We start from the raw sequence: 27,590 nt of genomic DNA on the forward strand, positions 1-27,590 counted from the left end.
ACAGTTGAGGTCTTCTGTCTGTCACATTAAAGCAAAAGGCAGCCTGTGTTCGTTATTAACATAATTCTATTTTTATATCATTTTACTCTCATAATATGCAAATGAATTACTAACAAAGCCTTTTGTGGAGAAAACTTCTGTAAAACTGTTAGCAAGTCTAGTGTCAGATTTTCTAGTTATTTACATATAATTTTTAAAAGGCCTTAAAATTTACAAAGTTAAAAAAGTAATCTTCAAGCAAGTTAGTATTTTCTTTAAATATTCACTAATGTTGGGCTTCTTTTTGTGCCCAGTTTTAGACATATAAAATGGGGCTTTTTTTTCAAAGCTGATGAAGATCTACAGTTATTGTATCCGTTTTAATTTCAGGTGTCTCTTTATAGCTCAAATTAAGCAACCAAAAAGAATGTAATGCCTGTCTGAAGGTGTAAACTTAAGTATTTTAACCAATACCACCAAGCTGTGTGTACTTCATGGCAAAGATGCCTAAACAAGTTGTAGATTAAAGCAATGATGACATGAACCTCCATGCAAAGTAATTAGTGCTGCTTATATAATACCCAAGAAGCAGGGTAAATACTGTATACAAATTGTCACACCACTGTGGTTAAATTATTTCTAGTATTTCTTTAGAGCTAGTAGAGCTACCTCTCTGCTTCACTGCAGTGTGCTACATCAGCACAACCCACAGAGTTAGCGTTAAAGCTAGGTATCTTAATTCCCAGTCTCCTCCTTGAAAACTCACATCATGCTCACTCCTTGCTGAGATTAGTTTTCATAATTACTTGATAGGTGAAGCACCTGCATTAGTGGTAGTGATGCCTCTTCCTCCCAGTTTCTTGTTTTGATCTTTCAGATAATGATAAGTATGTTAATGAACAAGGAATGTTTAATGTTAGTGCCATTGAAAAGAAGCAATATGATCTGGATTACCCTTTGAGCTCAGCGGTCAGATTGAAGGATAACATTGTGTATGGCTACTGTACCTGTGCACCTTTCATCTGTAAATACGATCTCTCTGAAGAGGTAATTCTCTGAAGCTGCTTTATTTTGGGTGGTGGTTAAATACCAGTGAACAAAGGCTGTAGATGAAGTGAATACGCTAGGTTATCTTAAGAAATCCTCTCTGCACCAAAAATACCTACTCCATGCAGAAACATCAACTTTCAGTTTCCTACCACCTGCTCAGAAACCTGGCAAAAGCAATCTCCTTGTTCTATTACAGAGAAAGCCAAATACTGGTTCTTAAAACTCATACAGCTTGCAGGCACTTCACATGTAGCTTCTGTATTAGGCTTGTGCTTTTGTGCAATCTGGTGAGTAACTTGAATAGCCAGCTATTGAAGGAACTGACTCAATTTGAGCCTATGACTAAGAAACAACTGCAAACTCAGCCCAGCTCTGCCTTGCAATGAAGTAGTGGGAGCTTCAGGAAGCTGCTGTCATTGCCTGCTGATGAACTGGAGCGCTCTGCAGCTCCTAGGTCTCTGTTTAAGAGTCAGGTCAAGCAAGAAGGTGTATTCCCAAGGTGAACGTTCTTCCTTGACAAGTCCTGTACTTTCTGAGCCAAGAAACTCAAGGCCCAAACATACTGAATACAGACCGTTTTGAAGAGAAGAGACACAAATCTGCAGCACAGCAATGGTACTGCTTCCTGAGCTCAGTAATCCAACATTTTAAATTGCAATGCATGTGATAACCCACAAAGTTCTCATTAGTTTTCTCAAAATGGCATTGATATTTCTCTCGTCTGAACTGCTGCTAACATTTTGTTTGTTTGGCAGAATATGTTGGAAGATCCATCAATAGTTTTATCAGAAAAGAGGATTCCTATCAAGCAGTTTGGATCAGGTTTCCTCTGTTTATCACCCAACAGACAATGGCTGGCATCAGCAGCAAAAGACGGTGTTTTGTTCATCTATCATACTTTTACTATGGTAGGTAGGCATCCAGGCACAAGCCTTGTTTGGTTTACAAAAGAAAGAGGTGTGAAAGCTACTCTCTTTCACTGTAAGTTTTTCTTCACTTCAATATAAAGTGTACCAGAAAAAGTTATGTTGAACGTGAACTGACATAACATTATACAATACAATTATTTTTATAAAGAATATGTATACAATCATACAAACTAGTTACCTTCTTCTCTAGTAAATCTTGAGGTAGATAATTTTACTACTCTTCTTTATCTCCTGTAAAGTCAATATACTACTAACTTGCCCCATAGGTAGTCAAAAATGTTAAACTCATAAATCCTAGTCTTTTATGTACTTTGTATTGACATCTTGGATTGACTTTTATCTAAAAATAGAGGCATAATTTACAGACATATTCCATTAGAAAAACATATCTGCTGATACTGCTTCTATGACTTTTCTAGGATATATTTGCTCAAAAGCATTGTCACTCATATCAAGGAGGGGGAATCAGATCCGTGGCATTTTCACTGGATGGCAAATTCATCCTCGTTAATGGTGAAAGTGATGGTGCCCTGGTGTGTCTGAAATGGAAGTATGTATAAAGTGGCAGACCAATATTGATGGTGTAAATTCTTGTATCCTGGCAGACTAATTTTTACATCTGCTTGTGATTCTAGACTTTCTTTTTATTAGTCTTGAATTAAGAAGAAGAATTGGATAGAGATAAAATCACTCCTCTCATCTTTAGAGGCGGTCTCCCTAGCTCATGAACAGTCTTGTACTTTGGGTATGGTTGCAAAACAAGATATAGGAGTAACTTCTGATAAGTATTACCCATAGCGAGCTTCATATGACTCTCAAACAAACCATCTTGAAGGGGCTCTCTGGGGATGTAAGGGATGTAAAGGATGTAATCTCATGAGATATGATTTTAACACAGAGATTAGGAGACATCACAGCTTTAATGGAAATTCAACTGTGGCTATAGAGAGCTCTTAGCAGACATTAGGAGTACGAGACACTTAAAATTACAGCTTTTCTGTGATATAACAAATGTTCAGGTAGATGCACAGATTAAAGATCACTCATCAGGGCAATATTTCTAATCTGGATAATCCATCCTTCTGAATTTTTGTTTAACTGCAAACTTCTCTTAATTATGCAATTCTAGAACTCAAACAATATTAAATCATATGTAAAAATATCAAATAGGCATTTTAAAAGAGCTTACTAACTGTGTTATAAAGAATATTTAATACTTTGTCCTTTTCTGTAATGCACAAAAAATACATCAGTTCCCTTTCTGTTTACTAGGAAGATAAAGGAAATTGAAGTTAAGGAAGCTGCTTTTCACTGGCAATCTCTTCTTGCTCATCTGAGCAACTCTATTTCGAATGAAAATAGCGTTTTAAAATCCATGGCAGAATGGCAGTTTGACCCAGAATCGACATTGGAATCACTTCCAGAAGAGAAATTTAAGGTGGTTTTTTTATTTTTATGGGGGAAAAATGTTTGGTCATTATCCTAAGATTACACATGGTAAAATCTGTCTTCAAAACAAAATCTGATCCTTTTGTAAAAGTAGAAGAATACCGTTGAGGACAGGCTGAATATGCGTAATTATTAATTTATGGAATAGTATTATCAAGGAAATGGAATAGTTATGGGAAGATGATGTTCACATCAATTTCACTTGGTTTCTTCAGCCACAGAAAACTCTGTGAAAGTATTTTTCTTCTCATGTGAAGTTTTGTGTCACTCCCAGTGTGATGTTACTCCTATAAATTGTGTGTCACTAGTTGTATATTTTTCTGTTGAAATCAAGCAAAGCACTGATTACAGAGTTTAGTATTGTCCAGACTGTTTGAGTCAAAAGGCTTTGTGTAGTAGCAAGGGTCTGGGGACTGGTTAGGGAATAAAAATGTAAAACTCTGGAATTTGGTGGTGATGGTGTTGCTTCTAATGTGAGTCCATTTTTTATTTAATTTCTGTCTCTCTTCCATTCTCTCCAAGTACCTGAGATGGATGTTTATATCCTTAATTTCAGGAGGCACCACTTAAATCTTACAATGTAGAAGTGACAGAAGACGATGGAAACATCACCAGTTTGCATTCAGCCAGTACCAATGATATGACATGGATAGGTCAGAAAATAAAGAAGGTACTTTCGTAGAACAAGTATTAATCAAATCCAGAGTTTTCAAGAGTCGTAGTGGTTTAGGGTACCAAATTATATTCTGTAAAGGAATCTAGTTTTTAAAGCTTTTCTGACATTTTGACCTCTCTCTAAGGAATTGCAATCTAGACTTTTATGGGTCCTGATGGGATGCACCCGCGGGTTAAGGAATTGCAATCTAGACTTTTAGAAATCCTAGGTCAAGGTTATAAACACATTAGAGAAGGTACCTAGCACAACAGGAGCTCTAGAGACCAAAAGACCACTTCTACACAAGGAGTAAACTACATGAAAATTGCCAGAGAAATTTGCTTCCTTTAGAAATTTATAAAGAGTTTTTTCTTCTAAATGTCAAAAAGTTGCACAGAAGATTATTACCAGAAACCAAGCAGGTGCTCTCTTCTTCCCAAGGGCCAGAATAACAAATTCTACAGCACTGATAAATCGATACTCAACAATATAACATTAAGTACAAAACCCCTGAGGTTTATTTTAGGTTAAGGTTGAGGTGAGTATGTTATTTAACCAAATCCCTTGGCATTTTGTTTTCTGTACAGATAATTTTCCTTTAGATTATTTCAATCTTTTTTTATCTTCTTGTGCATTTGTGTCTTTTAACAATGTATTTGTTGTATGTCAGGTCATAAGCAAAGAGACTCAGAAGTTTGCTAACCAGAAGAAAGAGCTGCAAATGGGAATTAAAAAGCTGCGTAAAACTGTGAGTTTCTTACAAGGGTGAGGGCTCAGCTTACCAGTTTTTTGAGAAGTACACTTCCATTATGGCTATCAGCTCTAGCACTCAGTTACATTTTTGTCATAAACTCTGAGCAGACAGGTAATAAAGAGACATGCTTCTTCAGGGACTATACACTGAACCTGTCAGGAACTACTATCTGGTTCTCGGTTTCCTTTGCTCCACATAAATATCTTGTGCCACCCTTATACCTTGAGCAATCTATCCTCCCCAGCAGGCTAATTTCTGCCTGTCTAACAACCTTACATTGTAGAAACTACAGTCCTCTCCTCTTCTCTTCCTTCTGTTTCCTTCCATAAATGCTGCTATATGGAAGAAGATAAGGCAGAGGGTCACCTAGAGCATTCTGCGCAATACTATGTCCAGACAGATTTTGATTACCTCCAAGGATGGAGACTCCATGACCTTTTTGGGCAACCTGTTCCACTACTTGATCACCTTCACACTAAAAAAAGTGTTTCCTGGTGTTTGGGTGGAACCTCTAGTATTTCAGTTTGTGACAACTGCCTCTGGTCCTGTCACTGGGCACCAATGAAAAGAGCCTGGCTCTGCCCTCTTAGCACCCTTCCTTCAGGTATTTATATACATTGATGAGATTGCCTCCAAGCCATTTTTTTTTTTAGGCTGAACAGTCCCAGTTCTCTCATCCTTTCCTCATATGAGATATGCTCCAGTCCCATAATCACCTCCATTGGACTCCCTCCATTAGGTCCACATCTCTCATCTCCCTCAACCTGCTAGCGACACTCTCGATACAGCCCAGGATACCCTTAGCCTTTTTTGCCACAAGGGCACATCATTGCTGGCTCATGTTCAACTTGGTGTCCACCAGGACCCCCAGCTACTTTTCTGCAAAGTTATTTTCCGGTTGCTGAGCACCCAGCGTGTCCTGGTGCATGGGGCTGTTCCTCCCTGGGTGCAGAATTTTGCACTTCCCTTTTTTGAACTGTGTGAGATAGATAACAACTTACTAAAGAGGTAACAACCTAGTAAAGTGATAACAACCTAATAAAGGGCTCAGAACTAGGTACAGGAATTTGCAGTTCTCTTTATTGAACTGCATAAGATCGATAACAACTTAATAAGGAGATAACAACTTAATAAATTTCTCAGAACCAGGGAATAAAGAATTGCATACTACAGATTCTTAGAAAGTATACACAACTCCACATATAACATCCAGATCAACTTTAAGAGAAAGATGAAACATGTTCACTTAGTACTCTGTCACTAGCAACAGGCAGCACATTTTACTAATTACCATGAAGTGGTTAAAAGTGTAGGCAATTAAAGTAATTTTCTCTGATATCAAGTTCTATAGTGTTAAAAAAACCCATTTCCTCTATTCATATTCAAATTACTTTTTATTCCTTATACTTCTTTTAAAAAAAAAAACAGATTCAGGAAATGATGCATGAAAATGAACAGGTGCCAGACATTGAGAAACTGGAGCTGCAGGAGTTCAACCTGGATGTAGAAGAACAGGAAAGAGCACAAGCACAGGCTGAACAAGAAGTCGCTAGGGTATGATAGAACGAGGGGAGAACATTTTAAAACTGGTAGTGAAAAGGAGGAAGAATGATTGAAGAACAGAAGATGATCCCAAAGTTGTGGTTCACTGCTGGGAACCAGGAAAAAAAAAGTCCTTTAAGTAACTTTTTGAAGCAGATGGAGCGCTTATGTAGACATTGCCGACTGGAATATGATCTATACCAGAAGCTGTGAATCTGACACTGTGGCCTTGGGCACATTAAGTTCTATAATGCTTTTCTTCGCATATAAAATGATGCCTTTCAGTAGTATGCAATATAGTTTTTTAAGATAGCTGTGATAGTCTAAGATGATGCAATATTGGTAGTTAATTTCATCTGTTAGGTTTATTTCAATAACTCAGTACAAATTGCCTATATCTTGTTATTTTGCATCACATCTTGTTGTTTTCTTTTCTGAATCTTGAAAGGTGAGGAAGGAGATTGAGATGGAGAATTTAGCCAACCGCTATTTGCAGGATGTCATAAAAAATGAGTGTTGGAATGCCATGTGTGTAAAAGGACGTGCAGTTAAGGTAACGTCTGTTTTCTAACTAATTTTCTGCAGTCTTTTATTGATTCCTTCAGACACAGAGACAAAATAAATAGAAATATAACATATTTCTGATTTGCTTGTGGTGTGGGAAAAAAATTAATTCTTCCCAGGGCTCATGAAAATCTTTCATTCTGTCAATTTTGTCTGACCCTGGCTGATTTTACCTTTGAAGGTGGATAAGAGTGCTGATAAGCAAATAAGTAATCTTCAGTTCCTTGTTCTCAGATATTTTTGTGCAGTATTGCTAAAAGGAGAGGTAAATATTATTTTTCTGTGTGCAGTCAGTAGAATTCTGCAACAGAGAACATAAAGGAAAAAATTAACCCTGATTTTGCCTATTTTAAACAGAGGGAAATTGGTTAAACTGATAATTCTGGATTATCTCAAGGGTGGTGAAAGACCAAGTAATTTTACAAAAAAATCTAGTTCTGGTTGAATTCTGTGGATAAAGAGGCCATATCCATAGATTATTTAAAAAAAAAAAGAAAAAAAAAGACGCACATTTTAAACCAACCATTTTCACTACCAAAAAGGCAAGTGTGTTTTGTCTTACCCCTGTATTTTTACTATGTTGTCTATATTAATTGATCCTTGTGTTTTTTCCTGATTTTAAGAAGACTTTATAACAGTTTAGCATTAATGTACTGAACAGATTAATTGATTGATGCTTTTGGAAGAACTTTTTACTTTGGGTTCATTTTTTTTTTTTATAATTTGAACAGTGCTTCCATATGGCTTGTGAAGTGAAGAATTATCCACTGAAGGAACGTAGTGAAGAAGAGTTGGAAACTTTGGAGAAAGTTCTCCGGTTAAAGGAGATTGAGACAGCCAATCATCAGGTACAACCTATTTGATGTACTGCATAAAGGCATTGCAGATCAGGATGTTCTGAGTTGGCATCTTAGCCCTTCTTTACAGAGATATGTTTCTAAAGTCCATTTTCTTGCTGTAGAAATTGACCAAGAAAATTTAAAAATACAAATAAAAATGAAGTGTTGTATTTTTATTCTGAACTAAGGGATCAGTATTAAAGAATCACAGAATAGCTGAGGTTAGGAGAGCCCTTTGGAAATCATAGAATCATTTAGGTTGGAAAGGAAAAGACCTTTAAGATCATTGAGTCCAACCGTAAACCTAACACTGCCAAGTCCACCACTAAACCATGTCTCTTAAGTGCCACATCTACATGTCTTTTAAATAACTGCAGGGAAATCGACTCAACCACTTCCCGGGGCAACCTGTTCATTGGAACAACCCTTTCGATGAAGAAATTTTTCCTAATATCCAATCTAAACCTCCCCTGGTGCAACTTGAGGACATTTCCTCTTGTCCTATCACTTGTTACTTGTGAGAAGAGACCAACACCCACCTCTCTACGAGCTCCTTTCAGGTAGTTGTAGAGAGCGATAAGGTCTCCCCAGAGTCTCCTTTTCTCTAGGCTAAATAATCCCTGTTCCCTCAGCTGCTCCTCATAAGACCTGTGCTCTAAAACCTTCACCAGCTTCATTGGTTTTCTTTGGATGTGCTCCAGCACCTCGATGTCTTTGTTGTAGTGAGGGGCCCAAAACTGAACACAGTATTTGAGGTGCAGCCTCACCAATGCCGAGTACAGGGGGCTATCACTTCCCCAGTCATCTAGTCCAGCTGCTCTGGAGCAATTTACTCAGGGCCATGTCCAGTCAGGTTTGGAATATATGAAAGATTCCACAACCTCTGTGGCCTACCTCTTTCCATGTTTGACAACCCTCACAGGAAAAATGTTTTATTATGTTTAAGTTGGATGTCCTGTATTTTGATGTATACATCTTTCCTCTCAATCTGTCACTGAGCACCACTTAGAAGAGTCTCACTCTGTTGCCGTTACTCTTCACCATCAGATTTTATATGTATTACCAAGATCTCCCCCAAGCCTTTTCTTTCTTGAGGCTAGACAATTCCAGCTCTCTCACCCTGTCATCACATATTATATACTTCAAACCCTTAATTGTATTAGTGGCCTATCACTGGACTTGCTCCAGTATGCCCATGTCTTTCTTTTACTGGGGAATTTACAAATGGACCCAATATTCCAGATATGATCATTTCAACTTGTATTATTTTGATCAGTGAGCTTAATTGCAGAATATAACCTCTATAATATTTTAATACATGTGCCACTGGATTGTGTACAAAATTAACCCAGCTATTGTGTTTGTGATATTCAGGTTCAGAAGAAAAATCTTGAGATTGAATCAGAGATTGCATTATTTAAGGAAGAAGGAGAGAAGGCAGAAGTAATGACTGATGATAGTGCATCTTACTGCCTCACTGGAAGTCTGAGCTCTCAGTATGGTGGAGACACATCTATCCTATACCGCCAATGGGACTTGTACACCAGGGAGCAGAAAGTCAATCAGATAGTATTATTGAAGGTGATGGCCTCTGAAATTTGTATTACAGAAATGACACTGTCATATCAGTTGGTCTCACAGCAGTCACAGTCACTGCTAGGTTTTGGGCATACTGACACTATACAATGGAGAGTTGCACAGGTCTCTGAGTTACTGAGATGAAAGCTGATGCAGTAGAGCACCATGTGGATTTGCCAGTTCAGGTCTGGAGATGAAAGCTGATGCAGTAGAGCACCATGTGGATTTGCCAGCTCAGGTCTGGAAGAAAAACACTTTTATGGACTTGGTTACCCAATTTGAGAGTATCTGTATTTGCCCACTGGTGCTTCAGCTTAAGAGTTTGTACAGCCAAAGCTAGCTTGCCCATCTCAGCATGCCCTGTCAAAACATAGCCTCTTTCCATATTGTTTGCTGCTGAATGAAAGATCATCTGGATCTCCACACCATTTCCTTTCTCTCCAGTCTTACCATCCCTTCATTTTGAGTTTTCAATGTTTACCAGTTTCTCTCCCTGTCACACAGAAAAACATACGCATTTGTGATTCTGATGGCTTGGGGAGTGGTATATAATCATGGATGGATATAACTTGTGCAGTATTGCTGTTTCCTTTTTTGGTATTTCAGGACATAATTTACAAAGTGAAAACTGCCTTTAATAAGGAATTTGATGTAGTTGCACGACAAAAGGAGCAGGAGATAGCACGAGTGAAAGAAAGAAACGTGAAGATCCGAGAAATCTTGTCCCAACTTGACCTCCAAGTGGAAGTGTGGGAGCCAGCTCTCATGGATGATGAGATACCAGAGCGAGCACTCACTGTTCAGGATTCAGAGGTCTCTGAAAAATAGATATTTCTCTTTCACTCACTCAAATACAGTTCTCTAATTTCTTTCCTTTCCAGACATTGTGCCAATACTAAAAAAAACTTAAAACAGATGTGTCTGTGTACTTAAGATCATCTTTTTAACTCTTTTGTTTCCCTTCCCTTTTTAGGGATAAAGGTCTTAATAAGTCAATCTGGAAATAATAAAATGTATACAATCTTAGTTTATTGCATACAGTCTTAATTTATTGCTGTTAAAAGTTTTTAATTGCCCATAAATTAGGTAGAAATTCCCCCTGTTCCTGACTATAAAATTCAAACCAGGCTTGCAGGCATTACTTCCATAGATCAGAGTTCCTCTGTTTTCTTTGAGCACCATTTTGAAACTAAGTAGTTTCAAACTAAGTATCTAGGTACTAAAGCATACTTAGTACTGTACTTATAAATTCAATTGATAATTTCTAAAGAAACACTATATTTCTTATACAATATATTCCACTGATCTTATCTGCTCTTTTGGTCAGTCTTTCCCCACTTCTCTCTGCTCTCCCACCAGTCCATGTTATACCACTGTCAGAAAACATATGCACAAAACACAACTAATATCAACAAAAATTACGGTAGTTTGTATTCTAGCATTTTTAAATATAGCTTTTGGAGCTGTAAAAAAGAACAACTTTCTTCTTAAGGAATATCATGACAGAGCAGAGATACAAAAAGCACTAAGAATTAGTATTACACCATCTTTCCAAATTTTCTTAGTCCACATGTGATCACGTTTGGAGAAAAGAACCCTGATGTGAACCTCATTTCCTTCCTTCAGATTAAAGCTGAAAAATACTTATCTCAAGAAGAAAGAGAGAAAGCAGAAATCCTGGCTAAGCTTGAAATGGAAAGACGCCTTGCGGCTATGGTACTTAAAGTAGTATACTTTTTACTGAATAGCCCTTTATCTCTGGTTAGACTTATTTAGTTAATGCTGCACTGGAATATTCCAGTAATGTAGTATGGGAGAATAAATTTTAAATGGTAGATGATGATGATGTGTGCCTTTTCCCTCTTATTATTTACAATCAGAACTACATAAAACAGCTGAGGGAAGAAAAGATTTAGCGTTAGGCTCACAGTTTTGAAAAATGTGCTTAGTGGGAATTAGAAATGGCATATCAAGTGTCTGGGGACTACATACATTTCTAAATACATGCTACTACTCAATCAGGAGCTTGGTGCTTGATATGTGTTTGTTGACTGAGCAACCTCTGTTCGTCAGGGATCAGACTGGAAGATCATAATGCTTTCCTCTGGATTTGAAATGCATCTGTGAAAAGCCCAAGGTGGTTCTGGCCCCATAAGAGATGTACAGTAAGACAGTGACACTACAGCTTCCTTCATCCTAGCTTGACAACTGTCCAGGAGTAGTCTATGCATATGTATTCTTTCCAAAACTGCCAGAATGGCAGCTTTAGTAAATTACTTGGTATATGAACTCTATCCACTAGAAAAAGCTGTGAGGATTTCAGCATGTTTCACACACATCATCAAACAGCATTAATCTACTTGGACTATACACAGTATAATGGTATGGGTGATATAGAGGTGAACTACCCTGTTATCATTCCCAAAACTCCCAATTACTACACTTCCTTTTGTACCCTAAAGTATTTTTTGTGGTTGTTCCCAGGACAATGAAAGACTGCGTGCACTTGATGACATGATGGGTGGAGTGCTAGAAGTCAAAAAGGAAGACATCTTGAAAATGGTGAGCTGTGTTTCTGCCTTATCATTTAGGTAGCTTGTGGGCTTTTAAGGAAATGTGAAATTGAACTAGCAAATATTTCTAACCTAAGTGATAGGAGAAAGTAGGAGAATTGTAGAATTGCATTATGCCTAGATAGACACTGGACTCAAAAGAGACCATAAGAATCTAGTGCCCGCATATAATTTACTCATCAACACCTGTCCATATCACAATGGAATACTACAGGAACCTTATCTACTGTTACTATTACAACAACTGTATTGCTGGAGGAAGGGTCTATTATCCATGGCTGTGATCTTATACAGAAAAATACTGTGTTCCATTTAACCCAGCAGAGATGATAGTACAGTAGTAAAGGAAGGAAAGAATGTGAAGGAGTGTCACAGAAAAAGGATACGGGAGACCCAAGTGGTCTCTCTGGAATTGATCTGTTTTGGTAAATTAGGACTACATTTAGAAGGATACATTAGCGTGGAGTTAGATTTGGGATTCTGAAACAGAAAATGTGGTATATCTTGTACCAACAGTAGTATGTTTGAGTACAAAATACTTTTATATTACAAGATCCAGCAGTGAATTCCTGTAAGTGAGTGATAAGAGAGTAGCACAATATAAATACACCAGAACTACTGGTGCAAGTAACAGACCAGAGAAACAGAATATATATGTTACTTGGACTTAAGGCTTGTGCCTTACTTACCACTAAGAAATATATTTTATTAAATTTCATGTGTGCTATTGTTTGTTAGTGTGCTGATCGTGACTTAATATTGCTTTTGAAGCATAGTTGTCTTTAATACTTCCAGGATATTCCTCCACCTCCTTTTATATCCAAGCCTGAGGATGTTTGGAATGATGAAGAAAATAAAATATTTAGAGAATATGAGAAAAAAGTCAAGGAGCTGAATGAAGAAAAAGAAAAATATAGAAGGGTAAATTAAAATGAGAAAAGGAGTGGTTTTGTTCACAGTGCTCATGACCAAAGCTTCTGATCTTTCTTAGTAACTACTTCTAAAAATTAACACCGATAAATAGAATAAATCAAGAACAAAGGAAGAACAAAGACCATGTGGCATACTTAATAAGTGCTAGCTTAGATAGTAAAATAAGGCAATTTCTACTTATACCAAATGTTATAGGTCCTTCCTTCACAAATGTACCAGTATTCCTAAAATGTTTTTTCAGGTTCCCTTCCCAGAGTTGCTGATGCCATACACAAATAACAGAATTATACTTATCCTTCAAAGTGTTATTTGGACAACATAATTTGTTAACCTGCCAGCACCCTCCTTCCAAACAAGTAATTACTGGGACCTTTTGGCTGAAGGATATAGTGCGATATTGTGCATTCTCCAGCATCTTATAACGATATCAGAACTTCTTTGGTCCTCCTGTCCTTCCTTTCCCCAGGCACTGGAAAATGAATTGAAGAAAATTGAAGCTTCCATCCAGGAAACAACACAAAATTTTGATGAGACTGTGTGCAGACTCTCTGAAAGGAAAGTGAAATCAGAGATGGTCATCTATCAGGTATTGCAGATAACGTTAAATTTTCATCTCTGCCTCTGTGCAGCAGGAAACATTTTTGTTACAATCTTTTCACAGGAAGAACTCAAAATAGTCAATCTCGTTTATGCTTTACTGTTGAATGAAGAGTTGGACACTAGAGAAGCTGGACTGAATCATTTCCTTATGAAAAAGGAGAAAGAAAAAGTAAGTTATCATTTGGAATGCTGTTCTTAGGAAAAGTGTAATATTTACAATATAGTTTCTTGTGAAAACTGCTCTTTCCAAATCAAAATTTTGCCATAAATTATTTTCTGACAATTTACAGGGTCACTGATTGTTTTTCAACTTGTACAAGTGACATACATTATATATTCATATGTTTTTGAACAGATACTCATCTTCGTTCTTTGGTAAAACTCCATACCTTCAGAAGGGCATACTGATATTTGTTTGCTATATAATTTTTAGTATCCAGTATCAAGCTGGAAGCACCAATTATGATGCTTTTATGACAAAAAGATGCACAAAATAATACGTAATGCGATCACATTTTTCACTGAGGTGTCTAATGTAGGCCAGGGCCACGCTGACTTGTGTTTGCCAGTTCAAAGCATAGACAGAGGTGGCATGTGAGTATCTGACCGTGGAAACAGAACACACCATGGAGTTCAAAGCGTTTGTAGTCTCATCGACCAGTTTGATCTCCTGAAGAGTTTACCCATCGCTATCAAACCATATGCAAGTCAATGACAGGAAAGCACAGGTAGTAGATCTGGATTTCAATACAAGTGCTTACTGCTCCTGTGTGAGCTGATCTAGGTGTTCCTGCTCTGGCAGGGGGATTGGACTAGATGATCTTTCGAGGTCCCTTCCAATCTCTAACATTCTGTGATTCTGTGATTCTGTGCCCACAGGAATAATTTTTACTAACATTTCTGATTCCTGTGTCCTGACAATACCTGGGTGACTCAGGTGATCTAAATGGTGGTAGTCTGCAGGTTGGTTCTGGCTCTTGGGACAATATTATCTCATTTGCCTGCTTTGTCTTTGTGGAGCTGTTCCTGAGTCCACAGGGAATATGTTAATGCCTCCCCATTATCTCCTACTTGGCCTGTACAGATCTCTGTGTTTGGAGCTGCAAGCAGCCACTTGTATGTGAGCTACAGGGAGAGGTTCCAAAGTAGCCATCTAGCCCTTACCACTGAATAGGCTGAACTAGTTTTAAAATTATCTGAGGCCGAGTGTATATCAGCTTACATTTTTCAAAATGCTTTTTTTTTTCCAAATTTTCTAAATGTTTCCATTGGTCTATCTTTTGGTCTGTGGAAACTGTCAAATACAATAAAATGGTCTCTCCAGCCAGAATAAAAGCATTTGACAGCCTTGATAAAACAGATGAGCTTAGTATTCTGACACGTAGCAGAACTATGTCGTAACAACAGGGAAACTGCATTCTAAAATGAAGAACGCTCCATGAACAGCATTTGAGAATTTTTGACTGGTCTTGAACAGCATTTGATAATTTTCGACTGGTCTGACCTGTGATGACGTGAAAGGAAAAGGAAATCTCTATGCAAGTGAAAACAAGTATCAACATAGGTCATTACATCCAAAGTTTAAACATAAGACTTTTAAGCATTTGTATAAGATATTTCTTACACAGATTTCTTACTTCCTTAAGCAGTGGAATAGTTTAATTTTGCACCTTCTCACCTTTTAGCAGTATCTACCAGTGACCCCCTGAAGAAGGCATTATATTGTTAGTAAAAATAGCTCACAAGGTTTTCTCTAGAAATAAGAAAGTGTCAGCTTCATCAGTATATATGAGTGGCCATTCAGTGCTTCTTCTGGCTGAGTTTCATTCCTGAAATCTTTTGGTTTTGCTATAGATCAAGACTGCAAGAACAATCCAGACTACAAGAAAAAAAATCGAAGCTTACATAGACACCTATGAAAATGCAATAGATGAAGAGAAGGTAAGACTCTCAACAAACACAAGGAGTTTCAGAAATTAAAAAGTCAATGCTGTGTCTTGATAATGAGAAGAACATACTTCACCATAAGCATGGGATAAGTTCTGGTCAACTTGCTGGTCACTGAAATACAAGCAGTAAAGGAGTATATGTGCATAGAATGTATTAAATAGTCACAATTCATGTGATGCTTGAGAGTGCTTGGAAGAGCAGCATATTCTGTATTTCTAATATATGGGTGGATTGATGCTTTTTAAAAAATAACATTGTGGTAACAAGGAAGCTTTCTGTTTTCCTCCTAGAATCTGGAATACGGTTTTACAAAGGATTTTGCAGATGTACCTGCCGATCTCCTTGATGAACTTTTACAACTTTACAAACATCGACCAAAGTAAGATCCCCCCAATTCCATCTGTTTCAATACTAATATTTCTTGTGTGTCAAGAATGAGAATGCTATTTATTTCAATAGTCTAAGTTATTTTGATAATCAGTAGACTGCCTGTTTTTTATTGGATAGTTAACGATTGATTTCTTATCATACCAAGGATTGCTATTTTGAGTACTTACATTTCCTTATTCACCCCACACAATCTATTTTAATGCAATCTAAATAACCACCAGTTCTCAAAAACATATATTCTTAATTTGTGTAAGATGCAGTCTTACCTATTTGCTCTTTTCAAGAGATTGAGAGGACAAAATGTTTTTAGTTGATGTTGAGCATCTTTTATGCAAGAGAAAATAAAAAGTAAATACTGTATATATTGTGTATGTGCACTAGGACCTCAGTGACAGAAGTGTTCCTTGACACCGCTAACCCATATGGGGATTGTTCAGGCTCAGATGAAGATTACAAAGATGCACTTACTCTTTTAATGAAAGCCATGGATGAACTGGATAGTCCTGAGCACATGCCTAATGGCTTAGACACGTCTATATGGGAACATTTTTGTCTAGCTAGACGAAATAAAGTGGAGATTGAGGAGCTGGTATGTAAAATTCTTCATTTTACTAGTATACTTTGTGATATTTTCAGGTCTTAAACTTCAGTGGAGTTCAAGTGTAGGGTCAAACTAGTGGTGAAATGACAATGCAGCATACATAAGGTGTATTTCAATTTGAACATTTCTTCTGGCCACATTCAATTCAAAATAATAGAAATGTCATCAAGGGAAACCAGCTCTCGCTCTCCTTCAGAGGAAAAATTAGCATATTAATGTGGATGGATTTGATCAGAATTATTGTGACTTTATTATGGTTTCATTAAAAAAAAAGTTAATTCTCCTTTTCTCTATCCATAGCAAAAAACTATTAAGGTTTTTGATTTCCATTATTTATGGAGTCGTTCCCTCCCATTAGCATTCTACATTTGCACTGATGCATTCTCATATTTTTCTAGAACACCAAGAGCAATAATTAACAAAGGGTATTGCTGGAAAGTTCTAGCAAGCTATTTGTTCAGTTTAAAAGGATGAAGGTATAAGTCTAAATTATCCAGAGACAGAAATACATGATCTTTGACCAAGAGAGAAGGAAATGCGATTTCCCTTCATGTGAATAAACTATGCATAAATGAATACATTATTTTCTGAGCAGAGCGTAGGAATTGTAACTGCTTTGTCTCATGTGCTCTACTGCGATTCTGAGAATACCAGGCTGCATATTTATACATATGTATGTCTTCTTAACAACTTGCCTTCTCTGTTCATCAAGAGGCTTTCTCTAACATACTGACAAAGTTGAAAAAGTTCAAAATGTTATGATACTGCTTGCTTAGGTGAAATGGAAAACCCTAACACTGGCAGAGATTCAGTCCTTTCTCCTGAGAAGAATCAATGACAATGAGATGATTAAGTCAGAAATAGAAGACATAATCCAAGAACTCGCTTGGTAATTTTGTTTCTTTTCCTATGTTCAGCTATATTTCAATACTCCAACAACACAGAACGAGAAGTTACATGAGGACTTACACCGCTGAGTTCTCCAACACTCTTTCATCTAGAATTCATCTGAGACCTGTGATATTTCTGAAATAAAGTGTTATTGCCACACATGCGAGCAGGCCAAACCGGTCTTAATCTGCCATCTTAAGTAACAATATCAGTAAGGATGGGAACATCATCTTCAATGCAAACTGACTGCCCCAAAAGCTACATCATATAGTGAATCCCCGAAAGCCTTCATGGCTTGTGCTAGCTAGCTCAGTTAAATTTTGCTCATGTAGGTCTAAGATACAGTGACCACTCCTAGCTGCAATATGTGTTCAGTCACGTGACACCTGATTTCACTGAGCTGCTTGGACCTGCAATATTTCCTTTTTTCATGTACATGACATAATTTGCACATTCATTGACATTCAGGAGCAAACCCCAGGATAAATTATATAAGAAGACAGGTACAGGGAGTCTCCTCTATTTTCTTATCAATTGTTAAGATTTCTGTTCAATAAGAACATGTTCTCTCAGTACATATGCTAGAGTATGTTAAACTGAATCCGGTGGTTGAAAACTTCATGTATGGAAATAAGTTGCAAATTCTGTTGTCACTTTGGGAGCAAATAGAAGACAGGCTGTCAAAGAGTAACCCCTACATGAATATACCACTTACCAGTAATAAACATTTTGAGAATCATGGGAGGATTTATATAATCCTGTTGAAATCAATAAACATTATTTTTCTTTTCTGCCATTTTAGGCTGCGGGAGGAGAAGATGAAACTTCAACTGAATTTGACTGTCCAGTTTTTGCTAAAACAAGGACAGGTGGAATTGGAAATTACTGAGATCCCAGACTACACTGATGCCATTCTCATTAATAAGAGTGTTATTGAAGAACTGAATTGCTCTATCATGGTAATTTACATTATCTGAAAGAAATTTAAGCTTTTTAAACAAATGCACTGTCTTTCAGGGGCTCTGCTTTTTCTCCAGTTTGACGTTAGTTTCAGTTCATTACTACACACCAGTAGGCTCCTTTGTAATCTAGAGGCTACTAAGAATTCTGTAATGTCTCTTAACATGACGCAAAGATTGCTTTCTTGATTGTTTGATCAATACAATTCAGAGCAATGAAATGGCAACAGTTTTTAGACATAGCATCACTTACACACACTCTGTAAATAGAAAATGCTGATATCCCGGGCACCAGTCCAAAAATTCCCTCAAGGCAGTTATAGGCACATTAGGAAGCATTTGAACAGTAGCTTACATTAAGATTTAAAAAAGTAATACACTTTTTAATGTAAGGTGAAATTGGTGATTATAATTTAACCAGTTTTTCATACTCTCATTAAACGTTCTTTTTTTTTAGGCATTCTAGCTGTACAAAAATTGCTTGTTGCTGCTACTGCACAAAGCCTTCTGTAACAACTGCAGAATACCTTATACAGAGCAAATTTGTATTTTGTACAGATACAATGCCTTTGCCTTCTGATAAAAGATAGAATGATGGAGAGAGGAGTTAGTTGTAATTTTCTTCATCAAAGATGAAGAAATTAATCTACAATCCAAGGCTGTGGCATAAAGCATTAAAGGGAACAAAACTCCATGAAAGAGAACTATATGGAGCGAAGTCTGGAAAGAGGCTGTGGTATAGCATGTTTTCCTTACTAAAATTATAACTTTGGAAGCTTGCCCATCTTGTTGTAAATAATTATTCCATAATCTGTAAAGTCTGTTAATTAAGATTAATCTATTTTTCAGGCTCAAGGGGAAAAAAAAATTGCTAGTATGGTGGAATATAAAGACTTCTCTAAAGAGATACTTCAGCTGGAATGGGAACATAAGAAAATGAGAATGCAGATAGAAGACCTGGAACAGAAGGCTCGGGATATTGTAACATTACCTATATCAAAAGATCGCCAGCTAGTGAGTTACTTTTTCTAATTTATATTTTGACCAGAGAAAATTTGGCTGCCTGTAGGCATACCTCTTAAGTTTCTTACTACTGCGGAGAAACCCGATGCCTAATAGGTCAACAATTGAGCATTCAAAGGGAAGTTTTACTCTTGAAATTGATCAGTGATGAAGTTCTTTCAGATGTTCAGGTGTAAATAAAGGCAAAATTAGCCCTAACTCTTAGTGTTTCAAAATTGGCACTGAGAGTAAGGAATCAGGATTTTGCAACCACAAGGAAGAGATCTTTTAAATGAGGCACCGTAACTTCCCTTTAAGTGAAAGGTCTGAGGTGCTCCCATCTGGTATCTCACAGAAATACCCTAACTTTTCCTCAGTATACAAAGATAGAGTGTTCCTACAGAAGCCTCATTGAGCCCCACTCACTGCCGTTTGTTGGCCGAGCAGCAAAATGACAGGGAACTGTTTGCCATGTCTGGCAAGTAAAAGGCAGCAGCTGGCCAGCAAGTCAGGACCCACATAGCTTTGAATAAGCCCAGTTGGCAGGCCAGAAAACATAGGCAAAGTTTGTGGGAGAGGGCCAAGGATACCAGTGGGAGAAGAGAGGAGGAGGAGGAGGGGTCGTAGGGGAAGCCTGAGGGTATTGCAGTATGGGATGCAGAAGACTGCAGGGAAAGCTGATGGGTTTGTGATGATGAGGTGGGGGGCAGAAGGGTTTGGAGTAAGGAATTTTGGAGTGAGGAGGATGGGCAGGCTAGAGATATTACAGTGGGAAGAGCTATAACGCACAGAGAAAACAAAGAATGTTGGAGAGCAGGTAAGAATATTGCAATTCAATCAAAAGATTAGAAGAAATTCCAAAACACATGTTTTGCTCAGGCTTCATTTGTTTTGCTGTTCACCAAACTGCTTGTTCACTTCTGAATTCCAGCCAAGGGACTTCCGTAACACCAACAAAACAGCTTTCCGAAAAGGTGATGTGACAACACACTGAAAAGTTCTTGTAGCAAATTCATCACTAGAGTGTTGCTGTTAGCTCAAACTTCATTTAAACTGTTGCCCTTCAGAGTTAGACTTGCCCATAGCAAAGGCATATACCAGTTTAATCAGAATTTGAATGCTCTGAGGGGCTTGACTTTACTTCACTGAGTAGAAATGCGGGGTTACTAGGAAACACAAGGCAACAGAGACCCCAACAATAGGAACAGAAAGAATAAGGGCTTAGATAAATGCATGCGGGCAAGGACCCGAGAACACCTGGAATGAGGGCTATTTGTGAAGCAGTGAGTGAAAGCAGCTTGGTGCTGCAGGCAAGGAGCCTGCTGGGTCTTTCCTGTTTCTCCTTTTCTAACTAGAGCAGCATTTTACCTCTCCCTTTGGTGAGACAGTACTCTGGAGAGATGACTCTGCTTCTATAGAAACCTGTTTACTACCCATTACGGGTCATACAGCCTTTTTTACCATTTGTCATTTGATAAAGAGATATTTTAATAGCAGTGTGCCCAAGAAAAAATCTTTAATAAATTCTCCGAAACCTGAATTACTATGCAGATATAAGAGGAGTAAGAATTCCTAGGAAGCCATTTGACAGAAAATAATCATGTTTCTCTGGCCTAAACACAGACGGTATGTGTAGCACTTTGGCCTCCAGCTGTATTAGCTTAGACTACCTTAAGAGCAAAAGCATAGCTTGGGTTTTTGACAACCTTACAAATTTGCTTGGTCTTTTTTTTCCAGTAACACATAATAAATAACATTACTTTTAACAGCTGTACAGTCTAGTATTCACATGGCATCCAAGGATATCTTTACCATGTCCATTTATGGTCACTAGTAAGCCTTTCCACTGTGCAGAATTCTATTTTTTTTGAGTTCCATACAGTATGATTGTCTTTACAGAAGTGTGTAATTGTCGAAAACAACTAGGCTTAATAAGATGTCATCTTTTTGTTTTTAATTCTTCAGTTCCTAACTGTGCCGAACTATGACAGCTGCGTTGCCAACCATATTTCAGTGATGGAGCAGACTCTTGGCTTCATGGATGAGGTAAAACCTAAGTGAACCACCACATTTGAGAGACACATCCTTAGGTTAAGTGCAACTCCTAAATATTTCCTTCCTGAATATCTGAATGCAGATCTGCTTATCACTTTCTACACTACATTGCCTATAAAAGTCACTCTTCCATTTCTAATGAAGCATTCTTCCAGTCTTCACTGCTTAATATTTTTCTCCAGGAGTGCCAGCCTGATCATAATATCTCTCTCCCCCTCTATTCAAAATAATACAGACACAACAATCTGACTTACTGGCTCCCTCATCTATTCCAACATTCAAATTATTATTATCCTTGGTTTTAAGTGATTCCACTGGATTTTCTCCACGTTGCTCTAGCTGGCATCAGCCTCCTCTTCAAGCATTAGTGTTTAACTTGTATTTAACTTACAGCCCATCTGACAACTTCAGCACAACCTTTTCTTCAGCAGCTCCTGACTTCCTTTCCTCCCTTTGCCTTTCAAGTTTTATCTTTAATATATCTCTCTCCCCAACCCATACCTCCTTGTTCCTTGTCTGCTACTTATATTAGAACTCCATAAAGCATACTGGAATACAGTGTGTGTGAAAGACACTATACAAAGTAAAGCTAGAATGTGCCACTAGTCAAATCAAAATACATGAAAGTTTATTGTGCTACAATGAAATGCTTAGGATTATAGGTTTCATTCAAAAGTTTGTCTGAACAGCTTTTGTATAAGCTCATATATTTGCTTTATTCACTTGGAAATGGACAGCTGCACAAGAAGAATGTGAAGAACCGACAAAAAAAAATTAAAGAGTTGAGGAAGTGCCTCAGTTTGAAAGAGCAAGAAAACTATGACCTCAGCCTGGAGCTGAAGGAAATGCTTGTCTCTGTTTCAGAAAGAAGACATATCTTTGAGGCAGCCGGTGAGTCACAGTAATGCGCTCTAAGTCACAAGCAAAAAACATTCAGAAAATATCTCCAAGACTAGACGGTCCTGTTCTCCATCAGCATCAGCTAAAGGGCAAGGAGCACCTATTTATTACTGTATGTGCACAATTAGCAGTGCCCTTTCTACCACAATTTAACATTGTTTACTTAAGAACATACCTAGAGATTGCTGTTCTTGTAACCAAAGTTAATTGACTAAATTGCTGAAACTATTTAAGTCAAAATATTAGTCATTAATGCCATCATCAGACAACATGCTTTCCTTTTTTCTCAGAACTGTTCAACCCACTTCTTTCCACTCATTCAAGGGAACAGAGGAAGTTGGGAATGGTATTCACTGCTAGGAAAACTATAGAGATCTTTCCACTGGTAAAACAGCTGGAGATTTTCAAACAGTGGGTACTTGCTAGAAACTAAAGGAACCAGGCCCAGTGCCTTTTTGAATTTTTTTTTCTTTATTCAGTACTAAAAGACTCTTAAGCCCAACTGTGAGACATTTAAAAATGCTTGCCTATTTTATACAGAATTTGGAATAACCCCAGGACAGGTCCAATATAAATATAGATTATGCATCCCCTACAAGTACAGTCTAACCTTTATGTCTTGTTTTATGCAGACACACAAGTTTCTGAAAAGATTGCAAAGCAGCGTTACCGAGAAATTTTGAAGCAGAAACACCTACAGCGTCTTGTAAAGGAACAAGAATAGTTTGAAATTTTTCAGGCAGAAGTTGAAAGACTGAGATCAAGAACATTCCCTATTCTTTAAAAACCAGAGTCCAGGTAGATATATAATACTATGGCCTTGTCTAAAATGAAGAGCTTGGACATCTACCTTTTCTCCCCAAACTTTTTGTTCCACAAATTATTTATGCTATAACTTCTTAAAAAAATAACTTCAGATTGAAAGATGCATGTTTTTCTGTTTTTTTTACATTTTATACCTAGTGTTATCCCCCTTATATTTCAGTTCATAAGATGTAATTCTGCTGTTCGGATTACATAAACCATATAGTGCATTACAGAACACAAAGGGTAGAAGAACTTGTAGACTGATAGAAGAACAGGTGTATTTGTAATCCTTAGTCTGCAATATGCAGTTGTAGAACATTTTGAAGGTGAAGTACTGCAAGAAATCCATGAACTTGCACTTGCTAAAATTCATGTCTGTGGCTTTGACTTCGTTTTGCTTTTTAGTATTTACACCTGTGATGGCACAGGTGCAGATGGCTGAGAAGATGAAGGTATGCTTCAGCATGACCATGTGTGCTACTTGGCTGAGTCCTGAAAGCTACTGCTTATGTTAGCATAGTTACCTGCAGCCACCAGTAGCTGTGGCTGCTGCAACTGGCAGAATCACAGGAAAACCATATTTGGAAGCATCTGGCCTCCTGAAATAGTTGCTGCTATCTCTCCCCCCTTTGCATTGATCGGTCTATTCTCGTGCCAGATCTCTCCAAGACAGCTAAGAAAGATAAAGAACCTTTGATAAAATTAATGGCTGCTGGAGACTGATGTACCTACTCAATTCTTATCCTCCTTTCATAAATTAACATAAAATCTGAACTCATTCCATTGTGAGAGCCTTAATAGCTTTGATACCTTAGTTTAACAAAATTCTACACTTTGTAAGTAAAAACTATTTCTGTTGCCATCTAGTACACCATCTCATTACAGCTGCACACCACCTCCTTTTTTGCTTTATCATCTCTAACTGGAGCGTGTAAGGATTCTAATTACATCTCCATTCTTCTTGCAAGACTTTTTTTTTCCTGATGAAACCTCCCTAGGAGTAACACGTTTCCAAATTTGCCAAGGATCTCAGGGAAGAGAGGAAATGCCCCCTTCAGCAGGCACCATCATCTTTTTTTTTTTTTAACCTACTGAGGCAGAAGAAATAGTGTCTTAATATAGAAAATGTGATTAGCAATAAAAGGTGGTTCTTCATTAATTCTCTGTGGACAGCAACATTCAGTATTTTTAAGAGCAAGTTGTGGGTACAGGTTTAAGTCTAATGAGCCCTATCAATGTTAAAGGATCTTTGATTTTCTTTCCCTTGAGTTATGTAAGGAATTACTTCCTTATTAAGGAAACAGGAAATGTCACCCATAAACAAAACAGTTAAGGTACAACCAATAAGGAATGTAGTTAAGTAGTTAAGATTCATGTATTGTTACACTTGACAAGTGATGATTTTAAGGAGAATAAAAGCAGACAGAAGTCACCACACTATATGCACAGGCCATCGTGAGAAAATAAGCAATTTCAAGTTAAGATTAAAAAAAAAATTAAAAGACAACACTTATTCGATAATAAATGAAATGCTGAAGTTTTATTCAGCTTTATAATGCTGTATTTGAAGCACTCCCATTAGGCAAGGCCTTGCTTTTTTTTTTTATTGGAAGAGAAAACACCTGGGCTCGCCCAGGCAGTAGTAGAGTAGACAGATGTTGGTTGCAATTTTCTTGCCTTCCCTTCTATTATTTCAGACTGTGGCAGAATGCTTAAGAGACAGCTTCCCTTAAGACAAGTGTCCAGACCAGTATCTGAAAATCATCGCATTATGGCACATTTACCTCAGTAATAATTAAAGCTATTGAGAACATCTCATTGCAGCTTCAGAATATTAACAAGGAGAAAAAGTTATCTTTACTTAACTCACAAAATGCTGTCATTAACGGAGTGACAGCAGGAAAACATTTGTAAAATGGGGACGTATCTATGAAAAAAGAACTGAACTCTTCCCCATCTGAACATCAACAGAAATTACAATTCATTTCAGTTCCTTATTTCAAGACAAGTAACTATGCAAAGACTACTAAAATAATGGCCTGCCTTCTATTAAAGTATGACTTGATTTAATTTTATTTTTATTAAATAACTATTCACTGATCAAGTTATCAAGACAAGTTTTCCATTAAGTAGTGCCTTTTACAGTGCCTGCTGTCTAAATACGTAGCTTTACAAGTATCTCCTGAGAAAACCTGCTAAACTCAGAATAAAGTCCACTCTCTGATCAACGCTTATGTGATCAGCATTCAGTCTTCTCTGCTTATGTGTGTGTGTAATTGAAAGCTTTGCACATGTAGATTATATATCTACAAAATCTTCTTCTGTTCTGCTGTAGTGCAATAACTGGTCTTCTAGTCCAAAAGTATCTATCAGCTGAGTGAGACTCACTTTCTTGCCATCTGCAGAGAAGGCTGACTGTAGTTCATATAGCATCAGCTGGGTACTACTTCTCCATTTCACTATCAAAGCCTGCAGTTCAGACAGGTTGTTCTGAAATTGGGAAAAAAAACAAATAAAAATTTTGTCATTTGCTGAAATGTTGGGTTTTTTGATACCCTGCAGATCTATTTTTATAAAACAGCTGTGACAATATATAAACTCTACTACACACAAAGGAGAGTGAGTCAGTATTGTTGTTTAAATGAATGAATGAGGATTACACTAAGAATCCTACTTCAAAGAATTACTTCAAAGTGGGTTTTTTCCAGAGGTTTGCCTCACCTTAGATCTGTACATCTTAACCAATTTGAGCCTCCGAAGTAGTTCTTCCTTCTCTTGCACTTGTTTCACCAGCCTTACTTTTTCTTGCAGGGTCTGTTGCTGACTAAGATCAGCCTGTAGCACATGAGAATTCCCTGCTGATCCACAGAGATCATTTTCCTGTAGGGGACTTCTGGAACATGTATGTCCAGTGCCATTTCTTTCCAGGTTTTCAGAACCATCTTGTGATCTGGAACAATCTGTACTTGTCTTTGCCAGGCACCCTTTGTCAGCATCAGCACAGTCTTTTTCTTCAGTGTCTATTTTGAGCCGCTTTGCCACTGTAAAATTAGCATTAAATGAACGTCTTGTTTTCCGTAATCGCTCCCTCAGAGCTGCACTCATTGGCTAAAAAAAAGAAAAGAACAAAAAGCCCCAGAGGATCAGAATAATCTAATATTTCGATGAAATTTCAAAGAACTATTTACTTCAGTTATTATTTACATAGAATATATCATACATGTAAAGATCATCATAAAGGCAGACTTCCTAATTCTTACTATAACTTCCACAAACAAAGTTTTCTTCCTTTCACATGTGTTTGCACACACAGCTGCAAGATATGGAAAGATGTACTTCCACATTTTCTAGGAGCAAATCCTACCACTGAGGCAAACCTACTCATCTAGTCTTTGTGCAGAAGATACATGGCATATTTCAACTTGGCTGATTTTATTCCATCATGTTCAATTTCCCCTCTAGTTTAATGGAGATAAAGCATGAGGGTTTTTTGCTGTTATGTCCCACCACACATACACTCTGTATTAGCACTAATATAAAACTTCTGTATTCTACTTGAGAATATTAGAAATTATCTGTATAATTTTGACTTGTTCATGCTTTGAGATCCTTCACTGATAAGCATCTAAAAAGTGATTTTTTTTCTTCAAAATAAGTTAACAATTATTATTTTTTATAATCTGTTTCTAACATTTTTACCTGTGAAAATAAACTAAAATATGGGAGAGAAGTGTTAAGAAACACTTGCAAACTAGCCCTATCCAGCATAGGTCCAGATGCCGTGCATGACAGCATCACCATGACACATGCAAGGATGGATACCAAAGTAGAGCTCAGCATTACGGAGAATATACAAACTGAAAGCAGTGTACTTTGTTCAAGTGCAAGCAGAACTCACGGGAAGTCATTCTGCATACACAGCAACCCAGGAAACTAGGATTTGAGAAGACTGATGACACATTAAAAACAAAACAAAAAAACCCATCACAAACCCTAAATAGTATTTAAATTTATTGGTATGGCATTGGGACCGTACTGCTCGGTCACTTTGTATTCACAGCAAACATCTGCATGATCAGAGCAATGTATACCAAGCACATTCTTTACATGGACAACCTTGTAGCTATAAGGTACTTATCTTTAGCCATCCAGCCTTCAATGACTTCCAACTACTTGATGATTTCACAAGCATTTTTGTTACTATGAAAGTCATATTACTGTAAAAACTAATAAATTTCCATACCTGTTTCCCTGAACTAGTCCCCTGTGGAGCTGCTGTCCCTGAATCCTTTGGTGTATTGCACAAAGATGTCAATTTATCAGACACTGGTTCTTCCATCTCCAGATGGATAGCAGTTTCTGTTAAAAGATGGAGTGAATTATGTATGGTACCATTTTCACACGATTATAATGAGCCATGTGGCCATAGAAATGAGTAAAAAGCTCTAATAAGAAATACTAGAGCTTATTTTCTAATTGTTAAGTTCAAAAAGACATCTGCGTAAGTTACACAACTGCTTCACGTGCTAAGTAGCATCTTGCTTTGTGAATGGATTTTCTTCAAGAAGAGAAATGACACTAGTAACTGGT

The 27,590-nt window shown here is 37.4% G+C and overlaps 2 protein-coding genes across 2 annotated transcripts in view; one reads left to right on the top strand and one right to left on the bottom strand.

Moving 5' to 3' along the window:
- Positions 1–22,917, top strand: part of CFAP43 (cilia and flagella associated protein 43) — a gene marked incomplete at its 5' end in the record, with an annotated part of 46,511 nt that extends 23,594 nt beyond the window's left edge. The window contains 25 exons of the mRNA XM_010080286.1: positions 857–1,026; positions 1,785–1,937; positions 2,378–2,508; positions 3,231–3,396; positions 3,964–4,085; positions 4,741–4,810; positions 6,245–6,370; positions 6,807–6,911; positions 7,654–7,770; positions 9,136–9,342; positions 9,946–10,152; positions 10,966–11,064; positions 11,824–11,901; positions 12,708–12,833; positions 13,312–13,431; positions 13,507–13,614; positions 15,300–15,386; positions 15,686–15,774; positions 16,167–16,374; positions 17,163–17,275; positions 18,080–18,236; positions 19,086–19,250; positions 21,204–21,284; positions 22,031–22,184; positions 22,826–22,917. Coding sequence (XP_010078588.1) covers positions 857–1,026; positions 1,785–1,937; positions 2,378–2,508; positions 3,231–3,396; positions 3,964–4,085; positions 4,741–4,810; positions 6,245–6,370; positions 6,807–6,911; positions 7,654–7,770; positions 9,136–9,342; positions 9,946–10,152; positions 10,966–11,064; positions 11,824–11,901; positions 12,708–12,833; positions 13,312–13,431; positions 13,507–13,614; positions 15,300–15,386; positions 15,686–15,774; positions 16,167–16,374; positions 17,163–17,275; positions 18,080–18,236; positions 19,086–19,250; positions 21,204–21,284; positions 22,031–22,184; positions 22,826–22,917 — 3,251 coding nt within the window. The remainder of the gene's footprint in view (positions 1–856; positions 1,027–1,784; positions 1,938–2,377; positions 2,509–3,230; positions 3,397–3,963; positions 4,086–4,740; positions 4,811–6,244; positions 6,371–6,806; positions 6,912–7,653; positions 7,771–9,135; positions 9,343–9,945; positions 10,153–10,965; positions 11,065–11,823; positions 11,902–12,707; positions 12,834–13,311; positions 13,432–13,506; positions 13,615–15,299; positions 15,387–15,685; positions 15,775–16,166; positions 16,375–17,162; positions 17,276–18,079; positions 18,237–19,085; positions 19,251–21,203; positions 21,285–22,030; positions 22,185–22,825) is intronic.
- Positions 22,918–25,238: 2,321 nt separating this feature from the next.
- SFR1 (SWI5-dependent recombination repair 1) lies at positions 25,239–27,352 on the bottom strand. Its single transcript, XM_010080275.1, has 3 exons — positions 27,244–27,352; positions 25,722–26,108; positions 25,239–25,490 (listed from the first exon to the last, which is right to left on the bottom strand). The coding sequence occupies exons 1-3, from the start codon at positions 27,337–27,339 to the stop codon at positions 25,299–25,301; spliced, it is 675 nt and encodes a 224-aa protein (XP_010078577.1). The 5' UTR covers positions 27,340–27,352; the 3' UTR covers positions 25,239–25,298.
- Positions 27,353–27,590: the final 238 nt, after the last annotated feature.

The sequence above is a fragment of the Pterocles gutturalis genome, unplaced genomic scaffold (genome assembly GCF_000699245.1).
Source record: "Pterocles gutturalis isolate BGI_N339 unplaced genomic scaffold, ASM69924v1 scaffold12451, whole genome shotgun sequence".
NCBI lineage: Eukaryota > Metazoa > Chordata > Aves > Pterocliformes > Pteroclidae > Pterocles > Pterocles gutturalis.